The 21,141-nt window shown below is 38.9% G+C and overlaps 1 protein-coding gene across 1 annotated transcript in view; it reads right to left on the bottom strand.

The window, feature by feature from the left end:
* LOC128026693 (uncharacterized) overlaps positions 1-20,293 on the bottom strand; it is a 40,310-nt gene extending 20,017 nt beyond the window's left edge. The window contains exons 1-4 of the mRNA XM_052613955.1: positions 20,140-20,293; positions 19,490-19,822; positions 19,099-19,386; positions 18,091-18,171 (exon numbers count right to left, since the gene is read on the bottom strand). Of these exons, the coding sequence (XP_052469915.1) occupies positions 18,091-18,171; positions 19,099-19,386; positions 19,490-19,822; positions 20,140-20,197 (760 nt within the window). The 5' untranslated portion in view covers positions 20,198-20,293. The remainder of the gene's footprint in view (positions 1-18,090; positions 18,172-19,098; positions 19,387-19,489; positions 19,823-20,139) is intronic.
* Positions 20,294-21,141: the final 848 nt, after the last annotated feature.

The raw sequence follows: 21,141 nt of genomic DNA, 5'->3' as shown, positions 1-21,141 counted from the left end.
GCGCTGGACTGGCGGCCATCTTGTACTGTGGCGCTGGACTGGCGGCCATCTTGTACTGTGGCCCTGGACTGGCGGCCATCTTGTACTGTGGCGCTGGACTGGTGGCCATCTTGTACTGTGGCGCTGGACTGGCGGCCATTTTGTGCCGATGCACAGGACTGGTGGCCATCTGGTTCCACTGCGCTGGCTCGGCCGATCTGCATTTCCCCGCTCCTCTCGGGACATACTGGGGAACTGGCAGCCCCCAACCGAATCCCGGGTCGACGGGCGCCCACAGTGGAGATCGCTGCCGGACCTCCTCCCGACTGTTTGTTCCGGAGCGACCTCCCCTGGTTCCCCGGAACACCACTAGGCGAGAGCCCTCGAAGCCACCTTTCTCCCGCTTGCTGGCTGGGGAGAACATGGCAGCAGACATACCGCTGGATCCTTGTTGATGGAGTCCTTCTGTGACGGTTGGGTTTGGGAAAACACAAGGAGAGGGTAGGATCCAATTGCAAGTATGGGTTTTATTTACAGAAGGGTAAAAATACAAAATAAACAGTCATGAGAGACAAACCAAACAAAAGAGGGAACCGGATGAAACGGATAGGAAACTCGGAGGAACAAGAAGGTAAAGGGAAACTCGGGAGACGAGCACAACTCACACATAGGGTAAGGACTCCATACAGATGACAGAGAAAGACAGCTATACATAGGGAGACTAATGACAGAGGATTGTCAGCACCTGTGCGATTCTAATTGGAGTGCAATTACTGTGAAGACAGAACCAGACGAGAGGAATTAAAGTGCCTATGGTGAAGTGCCTAAGGAGAAGTGAGCTCACTAGGGAACACCCAGGAAAACAGAGACTGACAGCGTGACACTCTAAGGACACGCAGATAAGGCCATGACAACAGGGTTAAACGAGACCAGCATTCTCGTGTAAGTATTTCAATGGGGGTTCGCTGTATTTAGCGGCGAAATCTCAATGTCACTGGTGTTTATTTCTGAGGTTGATGTCACATTAGCTGTGTGAGTGTTTCAGATGCATGCAACTTCAAAAGCATGCATTTATCGCTCTATGGTTTCTATACATAGGCTTATAAGAACGTGATCTCAATAGCCACGTCTACATGTATTTAATTTTTTCATTCAGATTTAAAGATTCGGTGGACTGTTTAAATGAGACATTATCTAATCCGATATGGTGTTTACATGTGGACGTGCTTTCGAGCCCGCGGTTGCATTGATATTTTTAATAACTGCTCGCACTTGCTTGGAATTAAGACTAATATTCGACCCTTCAGCTGATCGCCGAAGCGAGGGAAACCTCCCCCACATTAGGCACTGTTTCTAAATTACACCAAACTGCCAAAAATGTGAAGCGACGCTACGCACTGGATCCGCCAGCAGCACGCAAGAGCAGAGTCTCCCGCACAGCGCTGCATTTGCGCTTGGGACCAAAACTGCTTCGTCCATTCAGCTGTGACACAGAATTATTGATATTGGCGTGTTGTGTGACACATGAGAAGATTAAAGGTTCTGTAGTGTTGCTGGCAGGAAACATCCATAAATTATGTAAATTCAGCAAAGGGAAATAACTGTAGCTTAAGACCTTCTGTAATGCAAATCTGAAATGAATTGTATTCTGATATTAAAAAAGGAGAAAAAAATCTAATGATGATAATAATAATTAAAATAATAATTGTGTACTTACATGGAAAAATACACGATTTCTCACCAGGTTCGTTAAACAATGTATTATGAGGAGGCGGCTTATGAACGCAGATAGTTCTTGCAACGTGCTATCGCACAACATTTACAAATGGGTTAATGAATCTGTTTAATTCATTCACTGACAGGCAAATTTTGGTTAAGTGTTTTCATTGAGCCATTCACTATCATAGTGTTGTTTCTAATATGAAAAGCAGTCAATTTTGCTCACTATTACATCAGCTTTCTGCTCTGGTCATGAGTTTCCAGATTTCATTCTAATGAGTGTTATTGTATAATTGGAATTGTATCTTTTTCGTCCACAATTTTCCAGTCTCTACTGTAATGCCAGTGTCTACTAATCACTGAATGCACAGCGTTGCCGACATCACGTTCCCATTCGGATGACTAAGACTATTGATGTGGTTACATAGATACAAGTAGGCCTAATCGGTTAAACACGTTTACATGGAAGAATTTTAATTTAGTTTGGTTATAGAAGGTTACCCCACCCCTTTAAACAGATTACCATTTCGGTTTGGGCAATTTTATTCTGACTTAGGTGTTTATATGGAGCATTTTCGTTCAGACTGGAAGTCATTCTAAGTTTCCGAAGAGTGCTTCCCCTGCTGGACTACTACCCTCCATTATGTAACTGTAACACTAATGAGCTGATGGTATTTCAGCCATCTGTTCCATACTAGTGAATCCTGACTCTTAACACATTCGGAACCCAAAAGACCAAAACGTGAGTAAACAAGGACCTTCGTTGTTTACATAATTCACCATTTTGGCCGCCCTGAAGTCGGCCACATCCTGCCTTGAGTGACAGTTATTTATGACAAGAAATTCCAGAGTCACATGGGCGAGCCTCAAAGGAGAAATGAAAACCCCCAACCAAATTCCTGAACACAAAGGAAACCTTTCGTAGAAGTTCCTTACTTTCATCATGTTATTAATAATATGTATTTTGAATATGTTTTGTGTCTACCATGGTTAATCCTTGTTATGCGAGGATTATAATTTTTCTAGCGTATAAATTGGAATTGTTTCTCCTCACCAACTTTCTCAAAGAAAGCCATGTGCTGCAACCCCCAGTCCGTTGCAGCTCGTAAAATTTTACGACCACACGGGACAGGAAACCTAATCCTTACAAAAGAATGGTAAAATGTACTCAAATGTAGTCTTAATGTGTATATTATTGTTTTTGCGGTGCATTAGAGGTTTCCCATATAAATTGGGACTATCTGCAGTGTTATCATGTGTTAATCAAATCTTTAAATGTGTGTAATTCTGCATTTGAATGTAACTTCATGTTTTGATCATTTACATATATTGTTTTTAGTATCTGTGTGATCGTCATGCTTTGACAGACCCATTTATCTAGAGCAAAGTAATGAAAAATGTATTTAATCTGGAATTACGAACTTTCTAGAATATCCCTGATGAAATCGGAGAAGCCCTAAATCATCAGGGGGTTGTCTCCACAGAGACAAAGGAACTTTTCCCTCCGCTTCAGACCGCGGACGTTCATTGGCTGTTCACGCGAAAAGAGGCGGGAACCATCCCAAGCCATAAGAACCGGCCGAACAAGATCCGCTCTTCTTCTTACGCTGACTCCCTTCCCTCCTGCATCGACCCAGGTCGCTCCCGCGAGCCCCTCTCTTCTCTTCTTCTCGTTCTCGGACACGCTGCTCTCCTATGCGACTTGGGCCGCGCTCATAACGCCGTGCCCCCTCAGCACAGGGACTGAGGAAAAGGAAGCCATTATCACGTCTCCTTCGGAAGCTTTCGTTTTCGTTGTTTTGTTTTCTTTTCTTTACTAAGTTTATTCAACTATTCGCCTCTCCACACAAGGAAAACGAACTCTGGAACATGCATCGGGCACCGCCTGGGGAACTGCATCGGGCACCGCCTCGGGAACTGCATCGGGCACCGCCTCGGGAACGTCCTCCTGGACGGCAGCGGCCCGCTTGGGAACGTCCTGCTGGACGGCAGCGGCCCGCTCGGGAACGTCTTCCTGGACGGCAGCGGCCCGCTCGGGAACGTCCTCCTGGACCTTGAGGAACGGCAGACGCCTGTCTCCTCCTCCGTCCTTTATGATGGCGAGTCGGTGGCACCTTATCAGGAGACTCAGGCGTTGAATCGGCCATCTTGTGCTGTGGTGCTAGGCTGGCGGCCATCATGGGTTGTGGCGCTGGACTGGCGACCATCTTGTACTGTGGCGCTAGACTGGCGGCCATCTTGTACTGTGACACTGGACTGGCGGCCATCTTGTGCTGTGGCGCTGGGTTAGCGGCCATCTTGTGCTGTGGCGCTGGGTTAGCGGCCATCTTGTGCTGTGGCGCTGGGTTAGTGGCCATCTTGTGCTGTGGCGCTGGGTTAGCGGCCATCTTGTGCTGTGGCGCTGGGTTGGCGGCCATTTTGTGCAGCAGCACAGGACTGGCGGCCATCTTGTACTGAGGCGCTGGACTGGCGCCCAACTTGTACTGTGGCGCTGGACTGGCGGCCATCTTGTACGGTGGCGCTGGACTGGCGGCCATCTTGTACTGTGGCGCTGGACTGGCGGCCATCTTGTACTGTGGCACTGGACTGGCGGCCATCTTGTACTGTGGCGCTGGACTGGCGGCCATCTTGTACTGTGGCGCTGGACTGGTGGCCATCTTGTACTGTGGCACTAGACTGGCGGCCATTTTGTGCCGATGCACAGGACTGGTGGCCATCTGGTTCCACTGCGCTGGCTCGGCCGATCTGCATTTCCCCTCTCCTCTCGGGACATAATGGGGAACTGGCAGCCCCCAACCGAAATTGATATGAAAAATGGGATATTGACATATTAATGAGTAAGTTACAGTGCCCTGTAATTAGTTATTGGTATAGACAATTGAGCTATTTTTCATAATCAATAAAATTAAATGTAACTGTCATCTGAGATATATATTAATCATATTCCTGATTAATTATTCAAATTCCCTATATATCATTTGAGTTAATTACTATTTAAAACTCATTGTTGTTACACAACTTAAAGCATTAATGCATATTACATGCTCCTCGTACCGCAGCACATTTGCTTAACCTGTTAGCCAGCACGCCCTCGTCCTGAAAGCCCCTCAACTTGCATGTGTCAGTGTTTATGAATAGATTAAATGAAACGGGACAAATTTAATCTTGACAAACTATGTATCATTATAAAGATCTAAGCCTCAAGCATCGACGAAAGATCGCCGTTTTTCAATGGAAGGCTTATAAAGACTTTATTTGCTACATTTGTGTAAGCAGTACACATACAAACATGAACATTAGAAACGCTTTAGTTAGAAACGTTAGAAACGTGCTTCATGAGACATCTCATGAAGCCCGTTTAGTCCAAAGAAGTAATAACGTTGTAATATGGATCATAATTCCTTTGTTTACGTTTCAGTTCTTTAGCGACAGAACTGTTTGCGTCCGTTATGGAATAACTCACGGTCTGAAATGGAAACGGCATGGTTTTGTAGCGTACAGTGTCACAAACAGAATGAGACAATCCACAGTCTCTTCATTGGAAGCAGTCTCTCACATTTTGTTTACAACTCACGTAATTGTGAATTGTAATTATATAAACATTATATGTTTATAATGGTTCTGTTCTGTACCCGGGGGGGTTTGTCTTGCAGCTCTCCCTGCTCTGTCCAAGCATGGCTGCATGGACAGAACATAACCAAACCGCCAACACTAACTGTATGCAATTATAATTGTCAAACATATACTTGACGGAAGTGGTCCTGATTGAAAAACCCATATCGGTCGATCTCTACCCCATAATCATTTAATTTTGTGCCATTTACCACTTCTCAGGTCCACAAAGCTCTAATGAAATTAGATTTTTTTTTTAAAGGCAGGAATTGATAAAATCGAACCCTAACTCTTAAAATTGGCAGCCGATATTGTAGCGGAGCCCATAGCATCTTTATTTAACTTAAGCCATATCCAGACTGCCAGTTCTAGCAAAGGTCTTTAAATCATTAATTAATGACCGACTAAAACAATATCTACTGGCCAATAATGTTCTCTATGATTATCAGTCTGGTTTTAGAGCAGGACCTAGCTCCATTTCTGCAGCCATGCTAGTGTCAAATTATATCATAACCTCTCTAGACGGTAAAAAGTAATGTGCAGCTTTATTTGTTGAGCTTTCAAAGGCCTTTGATTCCATAGATCATAAATAGGCCTTAGTAAAGCAGCTTTAAACTGGTTAGAAAATTATCTTTCAGATCACACTAAATTAGGAAAATTTCAATTCACCATTCCTTTAAGTAAATACTGGGGTTCCTCAAGGATCCGTCTTAGCCCCTCTTTTATTTTCCATCTATATTAATGATCTAGGTCACGGAATAGATTCTGCTAAATTACATCTGTATGCTGATGATACAGTTATTTATACCTTAGCATTTTCCTTAAATCAAGTAATGAAATGCGTTATGTAGTTGCTTCAAGTACTGCAACTCTCATTATCACAACTAAAATTGGCTTTAAATTGAAAAAATACAAAATATATTATTTTTAGTCGATGTTGCTCTACATTAACTGATATCAAAATTACAAATACAAATGGTATACCATTAGAAAGAGTGAGTTCCTACAAATATATAGGTATATGGCTGGATGAAAGATTAGCATTTGATGTTCATATTGATAAACTGTTGAAGAAGCTTACACCTAAATTAGGTTTCTTCTATCTATTCTATCTATAAAAAAATGTTTTCCTTATGAGGCCCAAAAGAAAATATTAGAGTGCCTTCTTATCTATACTCAGTTATGGTGATCTTCTATATATGCAAGCAGCTACAACCCTACTTAGGAAAATAGATTCTGTGTATCATGCAGCCTTATGCTTTGTTTCTGGTGCAGAGTCACAGATGCATCATTGTATTTTATATGCTCATGGTTATCCTTACATCAAAGGAGAAAGTTACATATGTATTTATTTATCGCAAAAGCGTTGTTAGGCAAATTACCCTTTTATATATCATATGTATTTATTTATCGCAAAAGCTTTGTTAGGCAAATTACCCTTTTATATATCAAATCTCTTAATTTACTACAGAAATAATGATTGTACTAGGTCTGGTTCACATATTAGGCTAAAAGTGCCAAGGGTATTGTCAGAATTCGGCAAATGTGCATTTTCCTTTTGTGCTTTTTGGCCTGGAATGAATTGCAAAATATACTCAATTTAGATGCACTTGTAACCCTAAGCATCTTTAAATGTATTTTGCTAAATGTTTTATCGGATACTTGTAATTGTTTAAGTTGATCTGGTTTTAATTGGCTTTTGATTGTTGTAAATTGTGGTCTTGTCTTATTGTTACTCTTTTATGTGAAATTTAATGTGCCCCTGTCTTGACCAGGTCTCACTGGAAAAAGAGATATAAAGACCTCAGTGTGATTCTCCTGGCTAAATAAATAAAAAATAAATTAAAAAAGCATATCAGACTGATCTGCTAAAAGACCTGGATAGAGGCAAGAGCCTTTTTCCTGTTCAGGTGTTTTCATTGAGGTGGTTATCAAGAGGTTCAGGGAGACCAAGGCGCAATCCGCTGCTTTCAGATCCATAATTCCCCGAAGGTCCAGGTCTGAGCCCAGACAACATAGGGGTCCTGGCCTGTCTTGATCTGAGGATCAAAGACGGACACAGAAGGCTAGTGTCGTGACTCACGCTCCTCCCCAACCTGTGGGCAGGGGTAAGAGGAATCGTGGGTCATGAGGAGGTAACCTAAGAACCTAAGGGGTGTGATCCAGACGAGGCAGCATATCTACTCGTTCCCTTTAGGGATTTTTAACTACTGCTTTTATCCTCCCCTTCCTAATTCCCTTGTAACCACCAGCTCTCCACCCAATCGAGGTTAGGTGGAAACCTCTCGCATAACAGTCTCCTATGCTGGACCTATAATGTTTTTATGGTTCTATGTTCATAGCAACCACCTTACTGATGGTCCGGACTAAAAGTAGTCTCAGAAAAATATTAGCAGATATATTTTCATGATATCTTATTCAGATTGGAAATAGAAACTCGTGATACATGGGGCTTTCAACCCATTACTTTTCTAGATTGCTCCAGGGCTCATTTCATGTATTTTTATATCAAATATAAAATATCTAAGTGTGGTAAAAAAAAATTCAAGGCACTTCAGTGTCTTTAACTTTTAATATTTTGAGCATTATCAAATGTGGTGATAAGTAAAGTAAAGTAAAGCTCAAAGGGTCTTCTTTCTTAAGACACCACAGTTATGTTTGTAACACACTGAAGTAGGAAACGGTTACAATTATTAAGTTAGGTAGAGCACTTTCAGCTGTGAGTCCCATAATGGGGGGTGCTGGCTAACAGATATTTTAGATTTAGTCCGAGAGATTTAGCACTTGTAACCCTAAGCATCTTTAAATGTATTTTGCTAAATGTTTTATCGGATACTTGTAATTGTTTAAGTTGATCTGGTTTTAATTGGCTTTTGATTGTTGTAAATTGTGGTCTTGTCTTATTGTTACTCTTTTATGTGAAATTTAATGTGCCCCTGTCTTGACCAGGTCTCACTGGAAAAAGAGATATAAAGACCTCAGTGTGATTCTCCTGGCTAAATAAATAAAAAATAAATTAAAAAAGCATATCAGACTGATCTGCTAAAAGACCTGGATAGAGGCAAGAGCCTTTTTCCTGTTCAGGTGTTTTCATTGAGGTGGTTATCAAGAGGTTCAGGGAGACCAAGGCGCAATCCGCTGCTTTCAGATCCATAATTCCCCGAAGGTCCAGGTCTGAGCCCAGACAACATAGGGGTCCTGGCCTGTCTTGATCTGAGGATCAAAGACGGACACAGAAGGCTAGTGTCGTGACTCACGCTCCTCCCCAACCTGTGGGCAGGGGTAAGAGGAATCGTGGGTCATGAGGAGGTAACCTAAGAACCTAAGGGGTGTGATCCAGACGAGGCAGCATATCTACTCGTTCCCTTTAGGGATTTTTAACTACTGCTTTTATCCTCCCCTTCCTAATTCCCTTGTAACCACCAGCTCTCCACCCAATCGAGGTTAGGTGGAAACCTCTCGCATAACAGTCTCCTATGCTGGACCTATAATGTTTTTATGGTTCTATGTTCATAGCAACCACCTTACTGATGGTCCGGACTAAAAGTAGTCTCAGAAAAATATTAGCAGATATATTTTCATGATATCTTATTCAGATTGGAAATAGAAACTCGTGATACATGGGGCTTTCAACCCATTACTTTTCTAGATTGCTCCAGGGCTCATTTCATGTATTTTTATATCAAATATAAAATATCTAAGTGTGGTAAAAAAAAATTCAAGGCACTTCAGTGTCTTTAACTTTTAATATTTTGAGCATTATCAAATGTGGTGATAAGTAAAGTAAAGTAAAGCTCAAAGGGTCTTCTTTCTTAAGACACCACAGTTATGTTTGTAACACACTGAAGTAGGAAACGGTTACAATTATTAAGTTAGGTAGAGCACTTTCAGCTGTGAGTCCCATAATGGGGGGTGCTGGCTAACAGATATTTTAGATTTAGTCCGAGAGATCTCAGTCCCTCCATTGAAACTGTGTGTACGGTATACTGTCCATGTCCAGAAAGATTATAAAAACATCTTCTGAGGGTCAGTTAGAATTTTTTGAAGCATCGAAAATACATTTTGTTCCAAAAATAGCAAAAACTACAACTTTATTCATCATTGTCGTCTCTTCCGTGTCTGTTTAATTACTTTTTAAACTGTTAACTTTTTTAATGTGGCTGACACTCCCTCTGAGTTAAAACAAACCAATATCCCAGAGTAATTAATTTACTCAAACAGTACACTGACTGAACTTCTGTGAAGAGAGAACTGAAGATAAACACCAAGCCAAGCCAGATAATGAACAAAAGATTGATACGTTCTCGAGTCAAGAACCATTTCTGTCGGACGCATCCGATTCGAGAACCGAGGAGCTGATGATACTGTGCAAGTGTGATTCAGTATGAAGCAGACCAACACACAGAGCGTCTGAACCAAACTGCTTCTTTTGATGATTGATTCTGAACTGATTCTGGGCTAAAGTTATGAGCGTAGGTAAACCTAAGGCTTGAATCAAGGGCAATCATCGCCAATGACGTCATTATGTTAAGCGCAAAAGAACCGGTGAACCGTTTTATTCAACCAGTTTATTGAATCGACCAGTCCGAAAGAACTACTGGTGATCCAAAAACCAATATCACTCATAAATTATTAAATAAATTAATGATAGTTATTAAGATTGATATGGTTTGGAATTTGTAAAATGTGCTTGAAAACAATGTTTTAATGTTTAAGTTTGGAATATTAACTGCCATTAATGAATGCTATATAATTATTGTTCATGTTAACATAGTTGATGTTAATTAATGAAACCTTATTGTAACCTGTTACTAAAGTTAATATATATTGTTCTGTGAATGTGATTTCAAAGTCTAGTTCGGATTAACCCTTTAACTGACATATCCTTTAAAACTTGACTGCCAAAGGGCTACTATAAATGCATGTTCCCGCTAGGCACCATTTTCCTGATGCCACCGGGGTGGCATTAGCACTGATGGCTTGAGCCCGCCATCGCTGCTTGCCGCTATATTTAGAGCCTGAGCGCCGATGGTGCGAGGACCCTCTTGTATCTGCTCTGTCCCTTCTTCTTCTTCTCCCAAATGTATCACATTTTTGAGGGCTTAAACATGCTCAAAAAGGCATGAAACTTTGCATATGCATCAAACCTGGTGAAATATTTCGTCTGATATAGGATTCAGAAAAGGGTGTGGCAAAATGGGTTGGCAGCTGTGACAGACTACTCTTAGAAATGTTTTGACATCAATGTCTTTTTTTTGGTCAGTCTAATCTAAAGGCCTGCGAAATGTTAAATTGTGAAAATCTTGGGTTTTCGTGAAAGGGCGTGTCCATGGCACTGTGACAAAGTTCAAAATCTTGCAATGGGTATGAAAGTTGTTGTAACTAAGGCATAAAATGCAATCTTGCACAAACTTCACATGTTGGAATAGACTCCTGACCTGAATAGATCTACATGCCCATATTCAATTATATTCAGCGCCACCTGAAGGCAACAGGAAGTGACATGTTTTATGCTGCGACAAACTACTCCTAGAAGTTTTTGGACATTAATGTATTTTTTGTGGTCAGTCTAATCTAAAGGCCTGTGCAATCTTGAGTTTTTGTTAAAGGGCTTGTCCATGGCACCATGACAAAATTTGATGTCTCGCCACAGCAAGAGAAGTTGTTGTAACTCAGGCAATAAAATGTTCGATCTTCCCCAAACTTCACATGTTTGATGAGAGTCCTGGCCTGAACAAAGCTGAAGGTCAATATTCCATTATAATGATAGCGCCACCTGCTGGCAACAGGAAGATTGGCATATATATTGAATATACTTGGATATATTCCACTTAAATTTATGACTTTAAATGCATAATTCTCACCATTAACCTTTTTACTAAAGCCACTCGCTGCCGGTGAGCCCGTGTGAGGTGTGAGGGCCCGTTCATCGCTGCTTGCAGCTTTAATTGAGAATTTGTTCTTTAAAGAAGAACCCAATGTTAGTACCCATTTCTTTCTTATTAGGCTAGGCCTTACATTACCTAATAATATTTGGATTGTGTCTGTAGTTAGGGTTTGCGGATTTGATTGTGTCATTAGTGGAGATGCACCGATTACAATTTTCTAGGCGGATTCTGATTTCTGTTTTTTCAAGTTTGACCTGCCGATATCGATTGTAGCCGATTCCGATTAATTTTTTATTTTTATTATTCATTTACTTTCTGACATGCTCCAATTTTTTGTTAAAACACACGACACATGGTTTATTTTGTGCATTTTGAAGGCTTTTTGTGTGTAATTATTTAAATTTTTGTCCATCAAAGGGGTACTTTCACTTTAATTGAGCGTGAGCAGTGCAGCAGAAAGTAGACTCAGTGCCGAAAGCCCCGCTTCACTACATGCAACACTCCTGCTGCCGGTGTGAATGCACTCATTGGTTAACATGCATGCTGAAAAAAATATGCGCCACTCACGCTTGCGGTGTGAAACTGCCGTGATGCTGATATTGCATGATGGTAATCATGAGTCACGGGAAAATCAGCAAATTCCGGTCAAACTGTGCATCTCTATTCATTAGCTTGTTTCATTATTTTCACCTATTACAGATACAGAAGTATTTTAACAACAGTTATAGCACAGAGAAAGTGACACAGAAAGCTACAAAGGCTACGTTCAGACTGCAGGCCTTAATGATCAATTCCGAATTATTACCAGAGCAGAGATTTTTTTTGACTGACTGTTCACATTATTTTTAAAATGTGGCCCGCATGTGCAGAAGAGTAATATAACGTAAATCGTGCGGAAGTAAACATGGAGACCACAGATGTTAGCGCTAGCACTTACAGTTTTGTTGTTAGGTTGATTTCAGGTGGAAGAAAGAATTTGTGAGCAAATAATAATGAGGGGGAGTAGAAAGAGAGTTAAATTTACCCTTACCTGCTGTTCTCGTTCCCACTAGCGCAGAATTGTGACGGTGATCAATCTAGTGTGACGTTTAATGTGCTAATTATTCATTGGCAAAGCTCAAAATAATAATTTGCTATTTTTATTTTCAGGTTTATTTGAATTAATTGTATATTTGTATAGATAATTTTTTATCCATTTCGGAGTGTTAAATATGTGGCACATCGCAGACCAGCACAAAGAACAGTTGTGGTTAAAAAGTATATGACCAACCGTTTAGCCAGATAAGACCCCTTTCCTCAGCTGGGATCATGCAGAGCCCCTTGAAACGGCATTGATTTGAACTTCAACATTCTGGTTGTCGTTGAAGACAACTGTGTGAAGAAAAATCCTGAAATGTTTTCCTCAAAAAACTTAATTTATTTTCCACTGAAGAAAGAAAGACATGAACATCTTGGATGGCGTTGGGGTGAGTGAATTATCAGGAAATTAAAATTTTGGGGTGAACTAATCCTTTAACCTGTATTAACCTGAATTGAATGTTTTGAGTTTGTTGAGAGGATGAGTTTGTTAATATGTTAATACATTATGTGCTTTATGAGGACTAATAAACAGTCACTATGCTAGCAATATGCATGCTTATAAACAACTGGTGAATAGTATTCCCTATTCTAAATGTTATCCAGCAGTTTCAAGAGAGAATTGGTCTCTAATCTAAAGTGTTACCATTAATGTTAATATTACTCTGTAATTTGCACTGTTGCACTGTTGTACATTGTAAAGTGAATAAATGTTTGACACATTTATGTTTTGAGATGCCTGTTTAATGTTTAATTACACTGTTGTAAAAAAAAAAACTTTTTTTCAAAATAGGTAAATATTAATTTAAAGACAACACTGTTTATGTTTGATGAACTTAAAACTAGAGTTTGCCATTTGAAAACATTGAGTTGCCATCAATTAAAAGTTCAAGTTTGAAACGTACAAGAATAAAATGAGTTGAAAATACTTTAAAAAGATAATGCAAATAGTTGCCTTAATTTTATTCAGTGAAACAATATTTCACATTTATATCAGGCAGTCCTCCAACAAAAAATGACCCTAGGTTGTTTGTGCAAGCACCTTATTATGATTTATATTTATGTTTTCAAGTTTACTGCCCTCCAGCGGGTGTAAGAATAATGATGGTGTCGTGTTGTGTTTGTCATCATGAAATGAAGTATGACTGTCATCACCAATCAAAATGCATGTTTATTTAAATTTTATTTGTGGACTTTTTACATGGTCCAACCTGATCTCATGACAATTTTCGACATATTTTACTAGGTGGCTAATTCATATGAATTCATACAAATGACCACAACTAACCCCGTCCCTAAAACTACCCTCACATAAATCATGCAAAATCTTGATTAACAGTATACATTTTATGCACATATGATCTCGGGCGAACCCATTATCACATGTTTGCATATTTTCATAAAATTTAATGCTCAACCCACTGAGCTATACGAAACTTGAATTATGAAGCAGATAAAAGAGTACGAAGCATTAATATGAAAGTGTCCTGTTGCTAATAGGAGCACAAATGTACATGCTCTGATGGGTTGTATTTCAGGGATTTTGACAAATGACCTATGTGGGTGTATTGGGATCGTAAAAAAAACTATAAAAGGTCAGTGTTCCATTCGTTTTTCGTTTTTTTTTTAAACCAGGAAATTAAATACGGAAAATGCGTTTTCTTCTTTAATGGTTAAAACACTGATGAATAGAATTAGCAGACACAAACTTATTACAATTTTTTTTTATTTCATTAAAATTGTAAAAATTAAATAAATGTGCTTTTTAAAGTGTATATAAATGCTAAATTTAATTTCTACCTTTTTTGGCGTCTCTATACAGATGCTTTGCCCCTTTCACGCTACTGGCGTGGCTCCAATAACTGCTTTATGAAAACTTTTAGCTTTGATATTTTTATGATCTGAGAGTGTCCCTATGCCTTTTCTAAGGTTATTGCTTTGGGAGTCTTCTACAATAGGTTTTTAAACAATTCTCAAACAATTTGTTCGAAACAGTTCTAAAATGTAGTCTCTCTAAACTCCTCCTATTGTCGAGCCTTGTTGATTATAACAGATATTTTTGAGATCATGACAAACTGAAATGAATGACAGCCATAAAATTATTATAGGGAGTGCAGACCATGCTTTCTTGGCCAATTCATTCAGAATTTAACCAATTTTGTTTTTCATTGTGCTGTTGGACCAGTGACAGCCGCATGCTCCAAACATCCGCATAGACTGCGACCAAAATTGTCACTATTTAAAAAAAAAAAATAATTATGTTACCATATTATTATAAACTATGATAAAGGTTCATCAGCATGCATTGATGAATGGCATGTTGTAGCAAAAAAGCAACAAAAAATAAGACTGCAAATGATGTTCTAGTGCTACCAACTGTTAAAGTGCAAAACAGCGACCTGTAGGAAGAATGAGTCTAGAGCCCTGTACAGCCTAAATGCGGAATTATGTGAATGCCATCAGTGAACAGGGAAAAATATGTCAAAATATATAAGGCATGTGTACACATATAGCACACAAAGTTAAGACAAAATTATATCCCAATATATATTTTCATGATGATAAATTTCCCATGATTCTGCAATGTCTTTTTTTATCTAATATTTTCTATATTAATTTGTGCATTTTTAAAATGTTTGTTAAAAGTGCAAAATGAATTTGAAAAATAAGTCAATATTCTACTTTTTCAGGCAGCATTTTGTGTGTTCAGTTCAAATTTTTGGTTTTCAGCGTAGCATTTAAACATACAATAACTGATCATTTTTCATTTTCGTTTCAAAACACCCTTTTCTAAATTTCATCTTTCATTCCGAAATAGAATAATGAATGAAAGAAAAAGTACACAGACTGTATTGGTTGGAAGACATTTTGATACAAACCTGATTCCAAAAAAGTTGGGACACTGTACAAATTGTGAATATAAGCAGAATGCAATGATGTGAAAGTTTCAAATGTCAATATTTTATTCAGAATACAACATAGATGACATATCAAATGTTTAAACTGAGAAAATGTATCATTTTAAGGGAAAAATAAGTAGATTAAGTTTCATGGCATCAAACATCTCAAAAAAGTTGGTGTACAAGGCCATGTTTACCACTGTGTGGCATCCCCTCTTCTTTTTATAACAGTCTGCAAACGTCTGGGCACTGAGGAGACAAGTGTCTCAAGTTTAGGAATAGGAATGTTGTCCCATTCTTGTCTAATACAGGCTTCTAGTTGCTCTACTTCTACACATCCATGATGTTGTAATTGATGCAGTATGTGGTCTGGCATTGTCATGTTGGAAAATGCAAGGTCTTCCCTGAAAGAGACGACGTCTGGATGGGAGCATATGTTGTTCTAGAACTTGGATATACCTTTCAGCATTGATGGTTTCTTTCCAGATGTGTAAGCTGCCCATGCCACACACACTCATGCAACCCCATACCATCAGAGATGCAGGCTTCTGAACTGAGCGCTGATAACAACTTGGGTTGTCCTTGTCCTCTTTAGTCCGGATGACATGGCGTCCCAAAAAGTACTTCAAATTTTGATTCGTCTGACCACAGAACAGTTTTCCACTTTGCCACAGTCCATTTTAAATGAGCCTTGGCCCAGAGAAAACACCTGCGCTTCTGGATCATGTTTAATTATGGCTTCTTTTTTGACCTGTAGAGTTTTAGCTGGTAACAGCGAATGGCACGGTGGATTGTGTTCATCGACATTTTTTTCTGGAAGTATTCCTGAGGTCATGTTGTGATTTCCATTACAGTATCATTCCTGTATATGATGCAGTGCCGTCTAAGGGCTGAAGATCACGGGCATCCAGTATGGTTTTCAGGCCTTGACTCTTACACACAGAGATTGTTCCAGATTCTCTGAATCTTTGTATGATATTATGCACTGTAGATGATGATAACTTCAAACTCTGCAATTTTTCTCTGGGAAACTGCTTTCTGATATTGCTCCACTATTTTTCGCCGCAGCATTGGGGGAATTGGTGATCCTCTGCCCATCTTGATTCTTAGAGACACTGTCACTCTGAGAGACTCTTTTTATACCCAATCATGTTCCCAATTGACCTAATAAGTTGCAAATTGTCCTCCAGCTGCTCCTTATATGGACATTTAACTTTTCCGGCCTCTTATTGCTACCTGTCCCAACTTTTTTGGAATGTGTAGCTCTCATGAAATCCAAAATGAACCAATATTTGGCATGACATTTCAAAATGTCTCACTTTCAACATTTGATATGTTTTCTATATTTTATATCAAAAATCAAAAATAAGTTTATGAGATTTGTAAATTATATTTTACTTTTTTTGTACAGTGTTCCAACTTTTTTAGAATCAGGTTTATATATACTTTGTTATAATGAGAGGATCTGAGCTTTAATGACTCAGCACTGGAAAAAAAAAAACTGCAGTCTGCTTTCACAAACTGTTTTTTGAAGAGCAGGAAATGCAGCGATAGAGAAGCATTTCCATTGGCTGGTGCCTGCAGGTTATTATTGATTATTGCTTTGTTTTATTGGTTATTTTGGGGGATTTAAGTACTTGTAATTTGTGGGTGGACAGCTCTCCTTATTATAATCCATCTGTGGATTCATCACGCTGTCTTTAAGTGTATAACCTGATTGCTGAGTGCCTAATGCAGGAGTAAGATTCCTGGTGTTGGTGTTTCTTTCACGAGTGCTGGTTGAAGTGGTTTTGTGTGTGAATGTGTCACAGGTGTAAGTGAAGGGTGGTTTGCTGTGTAGACAGATTGTGCCCTTTTGTCCTGCTGTCAAACCTCAGTACCTGTAACTTGAACTTTGGATGTCTTTGATGACCCAGGTTGCCCATTGTTTGATTTTCTTAAAGTTTGTAATTGAGTCAGTTATGTGAACTGTTGCATTCAGCAACTGTTTTCTACCTTATGTAATAAAAACCCTTTTTTAATTGTAATAAAATTATTTTTGTATATCCGCGTCTCCTGCCAATGACTCGTGAGCTGACCAGTGTTGCTTAAAAAAAGGGGTAAATGTATTTAATAGATGTCCCTGGCCCAGACACATGGTGGCAAACTTTTGTCCCTTTACTGCTTTTGCCACATATATATATTAATATATTTATATGTATATGTGTGTGTGTGAGGGTTAATGCACGGCCATCTGTGAATTAAACAATTTTTTAACCCAATCAGAATTGAGTATTTAGACAGACCATCAAATCACTTGTTAATTGTCACCCCGTCCTGTATACGGGACGCCTACGTTGACTATACTATATTACAATCAAATCTAATCTAATCTTGACAAACTATGTATCGTTGAAAAGGTCTAAGACTCCCAAATATATATTTTACCAATATTTTTTGTTAAGAATTATGTAGGAAAAGTAATAGATGAATTTATGACAAGAGTGCACCCTCAGAAATATACATTACAAAAGGAGTTTTGACCTTTCTTTAAAAAAAAGACTTCCTCGTTGCCTTTTTCTCTATCACATTTTAGAAATCATCAGAAGTTATATATCACTTGAAAACATAAAATCTCAAAATGCATCCTTTAAAACCCATTTTAAAATCAGACATTGCATTACCATGTAAATGGTACATCAAAATCATGTTACAAAATGTTTTCAGTCATGAATTATAAAAATGTAGGTTTGTATCATGCACATTCAAGTCTATCTTCAAAAACGTGAGTGACAGTTAACAGGTTAAGGAGTTACATTATAATGTGCAAATTCACACACAGTGTATCGTTAACTCTGCCTGAATTTTCAGGGTGCCTGTCTTGATATCACTGATCTTCAGTAACATCCTCAATGAAGAGCAGCAGCATCATGTACCTGTGTGTGTAGAAGTTTCTGGTGTGTTTGTAGTTGAGGGATCCTGAGAGTTTGAGACTGGTGTCATCGTTTGAGGTTGATCTGTAGAGAATGAATGTTAGTTCAGATTCATCATACTGTAGAACAAGGCATCTCTGAGAAATCATCTTCTATACAGTATTTTCTGAACTACAAGTCATGTTTTTATCATCTGAAACATGCTAACATTTATTCAAAAACATGCACTAACCTCAAAAAAAGCAAAGAGCAGACACTTCAAATTATGCACTTCAAGCTTTCAAGCATATAACAATCATTTCTAGCAATGCTAACTTGTTTAATATCTGTTTAATATCTGTGACAGTCAGCGTGAGCATTCGAGGCACATTTCCAAACACATTCTCCTGTGAATCGATGCTGTTTTAAGAAAAACCTTCTTTAATAATAGTTTAGAAACCAAATGTTCCTCTGCAGCTAATGATTAATTCATGGAAATGATCCATTCTGAATGAGAGGGACGTACACAGCTTCAGTTTCACTTTAAATACCTTTTTATAGGTTCGACATGTCAAATAAATGTTGTTTGCAGTGAATTCCCCTGTAATTTACTTTCATTTTATACAAATTTTTCTGTTTTTGTTCAGTAAAATACGTAATAGTGCAAATATGGACCGTTTACACCAATAAAACCAGTATATTACACACACAGCCACATTCACTTTAGCCTTGAACACTGTTAATTATGAGGATCCTTGAAAACATGGTTTACTAGAAAGTGTGAAAAGCCCTGACATAGAATATCAGAATATGACAATCATATTTTAACTCAGATCATAACATTACATATAAAGTTTAAATAATTCCAGCAGAACTTCCTGACTGTAATATTTGTACATTAGTTTGCAGCAGTGCTTTGAGTTTCTTCTGTCAGACTGAACCAAGCTTTTGTTCTGCTTCAATAATACTAACAGTCCTTAATATTACCCACATTATGAGAGTCTAACACTGATAGAGGAGATGTTTTCTCACCTGATCTCTTGACAGTGATTGTGACTGAGGTCTTGACTTGATCTCTGTGAGTAACATTACATCTCCACTCTCTGTTGTGATCTTCATTCAGGAGTGTTGTAGTCAGGGTGATGATACAGTGATCTGATGAGGATGATCTCACCGGTTTAACACCAGCCTGATTCACCAAGAACAGATGAATTCCCTCAGAACTGATCCATTCATCACAAGAGACTCGAAGATATGAATACAGCCGACAGGAGAGAGACACAGAGAGATCTGAACTGATCTGAGTCTGTGAGGATGAGACTGAAACACAGAATAACACACACATCACACACTCTTCAAACATCACGAGAGAGTAAATGAAGAATTTGTCATTTTTAAACTGAACAAATAATCATTAAATTACCATGAAGAACATGCAGATAAACATGTGTGTCATTTCTTAGTCGTGGTCCACCCTCACCAGTCCATTGTTGGCAGGTGTAAAGTCCATAATCTTCTGTTGAGATCTTCCTGATGTTCAGAGAGCAGTCAGACCCCAGACTCAGTCTCTCGTGTCTCTCTGTGTCTTTCATCTTTTTCCCTAAAACAATCAGTTCAACTGCTGCTGAATGTCTGTTATAGCTCCATGTAGTTGATTTGCAGTCATGAAGAGCATCATGAAGAGCATTATTACAGGGCAGACGGACATCTTCACCAGAACTGATGAACACATGAACATCATCCTCTCCACTGACACCTGAAACACAAGAAGATCTGAGTGATCATTATGATATATATTAATAAATGAATGACAGAAAGCAGAAGGTTCAGATCAGTCTTTTTCAGCAGTTATTACAAACACACTCTCCAGAATAAACTCTTGTTCTTCATCAGAGAGCTGTTCAAATCACAAACACACTCTTCATCAGAGAATAATTCAGAGATGTTTGAGAGTGAATCTGTCTAGTTTGAGTGTGTTCAGGAAGAATCAGTGTGTTCTGTATCAAACACAAGAAACTCTTTCTCAGACTGATTGCACTGAATGTGTTGAAGAGAAAACACAGATGTCTTTACCTGTGAGAAGTGAAGAGAGAGCGATCAGTCCCAGCAGACACAGATGACACTCAGACATTTTCTCTTTCTCTTCATCATTTGCTCTCAACTCTTTCTTTAAATACTCTCAGCTCCTCGTGTGGTTTTAACTTCCTCTGATCTGACCGACTGAGTGTTGAAATGACTCTAGAGTTGTTATTTAGTAACATGATGTCAGTCGTAATGGAGAAGTGAGGTCAGCTGGAGCCGATGTAACCTGCAGTGTTTCTGTGTCCACCTCAACAGGTCAAGATTATCCCTCGAGACCCGAGCGCTGACTGATGCAGTGTTGTGATGAAACCTGTTCCTCTGCTGTTTCTTAAGACCTAACCATAACCACTAACCAGACGCCACAGCGGTGGTGAAACATGTTCTTCAGTGAGAACTGATTATTGTTAACCTCTCAACACACATTTACTCTGAACACGATCTACAGGCCGTTCTTCACATTACTCCTAGTTTCACTTCTTTCTTTCTGCAGTTCAGCTCTAGACAGAAAATCATTCACTTATAGAAAACTGATCAAACTGGTTTGTTACTGAAAAGGTTTCCGCTATCAATCACTTCCTATGATTGTGTTCACACTGAGAGAAATAATACCCATAATGCCACAGTGGATCAAACCTGCTGTCTGGCGTTTTGAAAATCTACTTTTTCAAACTCTTCCAAAGACTTTCAGTAAAAGATGATGGGTTTGTTGTTAAATGACCAAACTGTGAATGTTTTTAACACATCATCAAATGTGATGACATGATGTCAGAAGTGTTTGTTCTCTGCGAGTCTTTCAGATGTTGACTGATCTTTCGTCTCGTCTCAATATCCACACTTGAGAGTGAATGTACAGGAATTAAAACTTTGCCCTTTATGAATATTTAACTTGAAAATACATATAACTTCTGTAATTTTAGTAAATATATAAAGCTGTATGTATTTTGTAGCAGCACCACTGAGCAGACAAGTGTGTGAAGAAAGCGCTGTATAAAC

Source organism: Carassius gibelio, chromosome A13 (assembly GCF_023724105.1).
Source record: "Carassius gibelio isolate Cgi1373 ecotype wild population from Czech Republic chromosome A13, carGib1.2-hapl.c, whole genome shotgun sequence".
Lineage (NCBI taxonomy): Eukaryota > Metazoa > Chordata > Actinopteri > Cypriniformes > Cyprinidae > Carassius > Carassius gibelio.
Note: the sequence above shows the minus strand (reverse complement) of the source record. Positions and strands in the feature narration are given on the sequence as shown.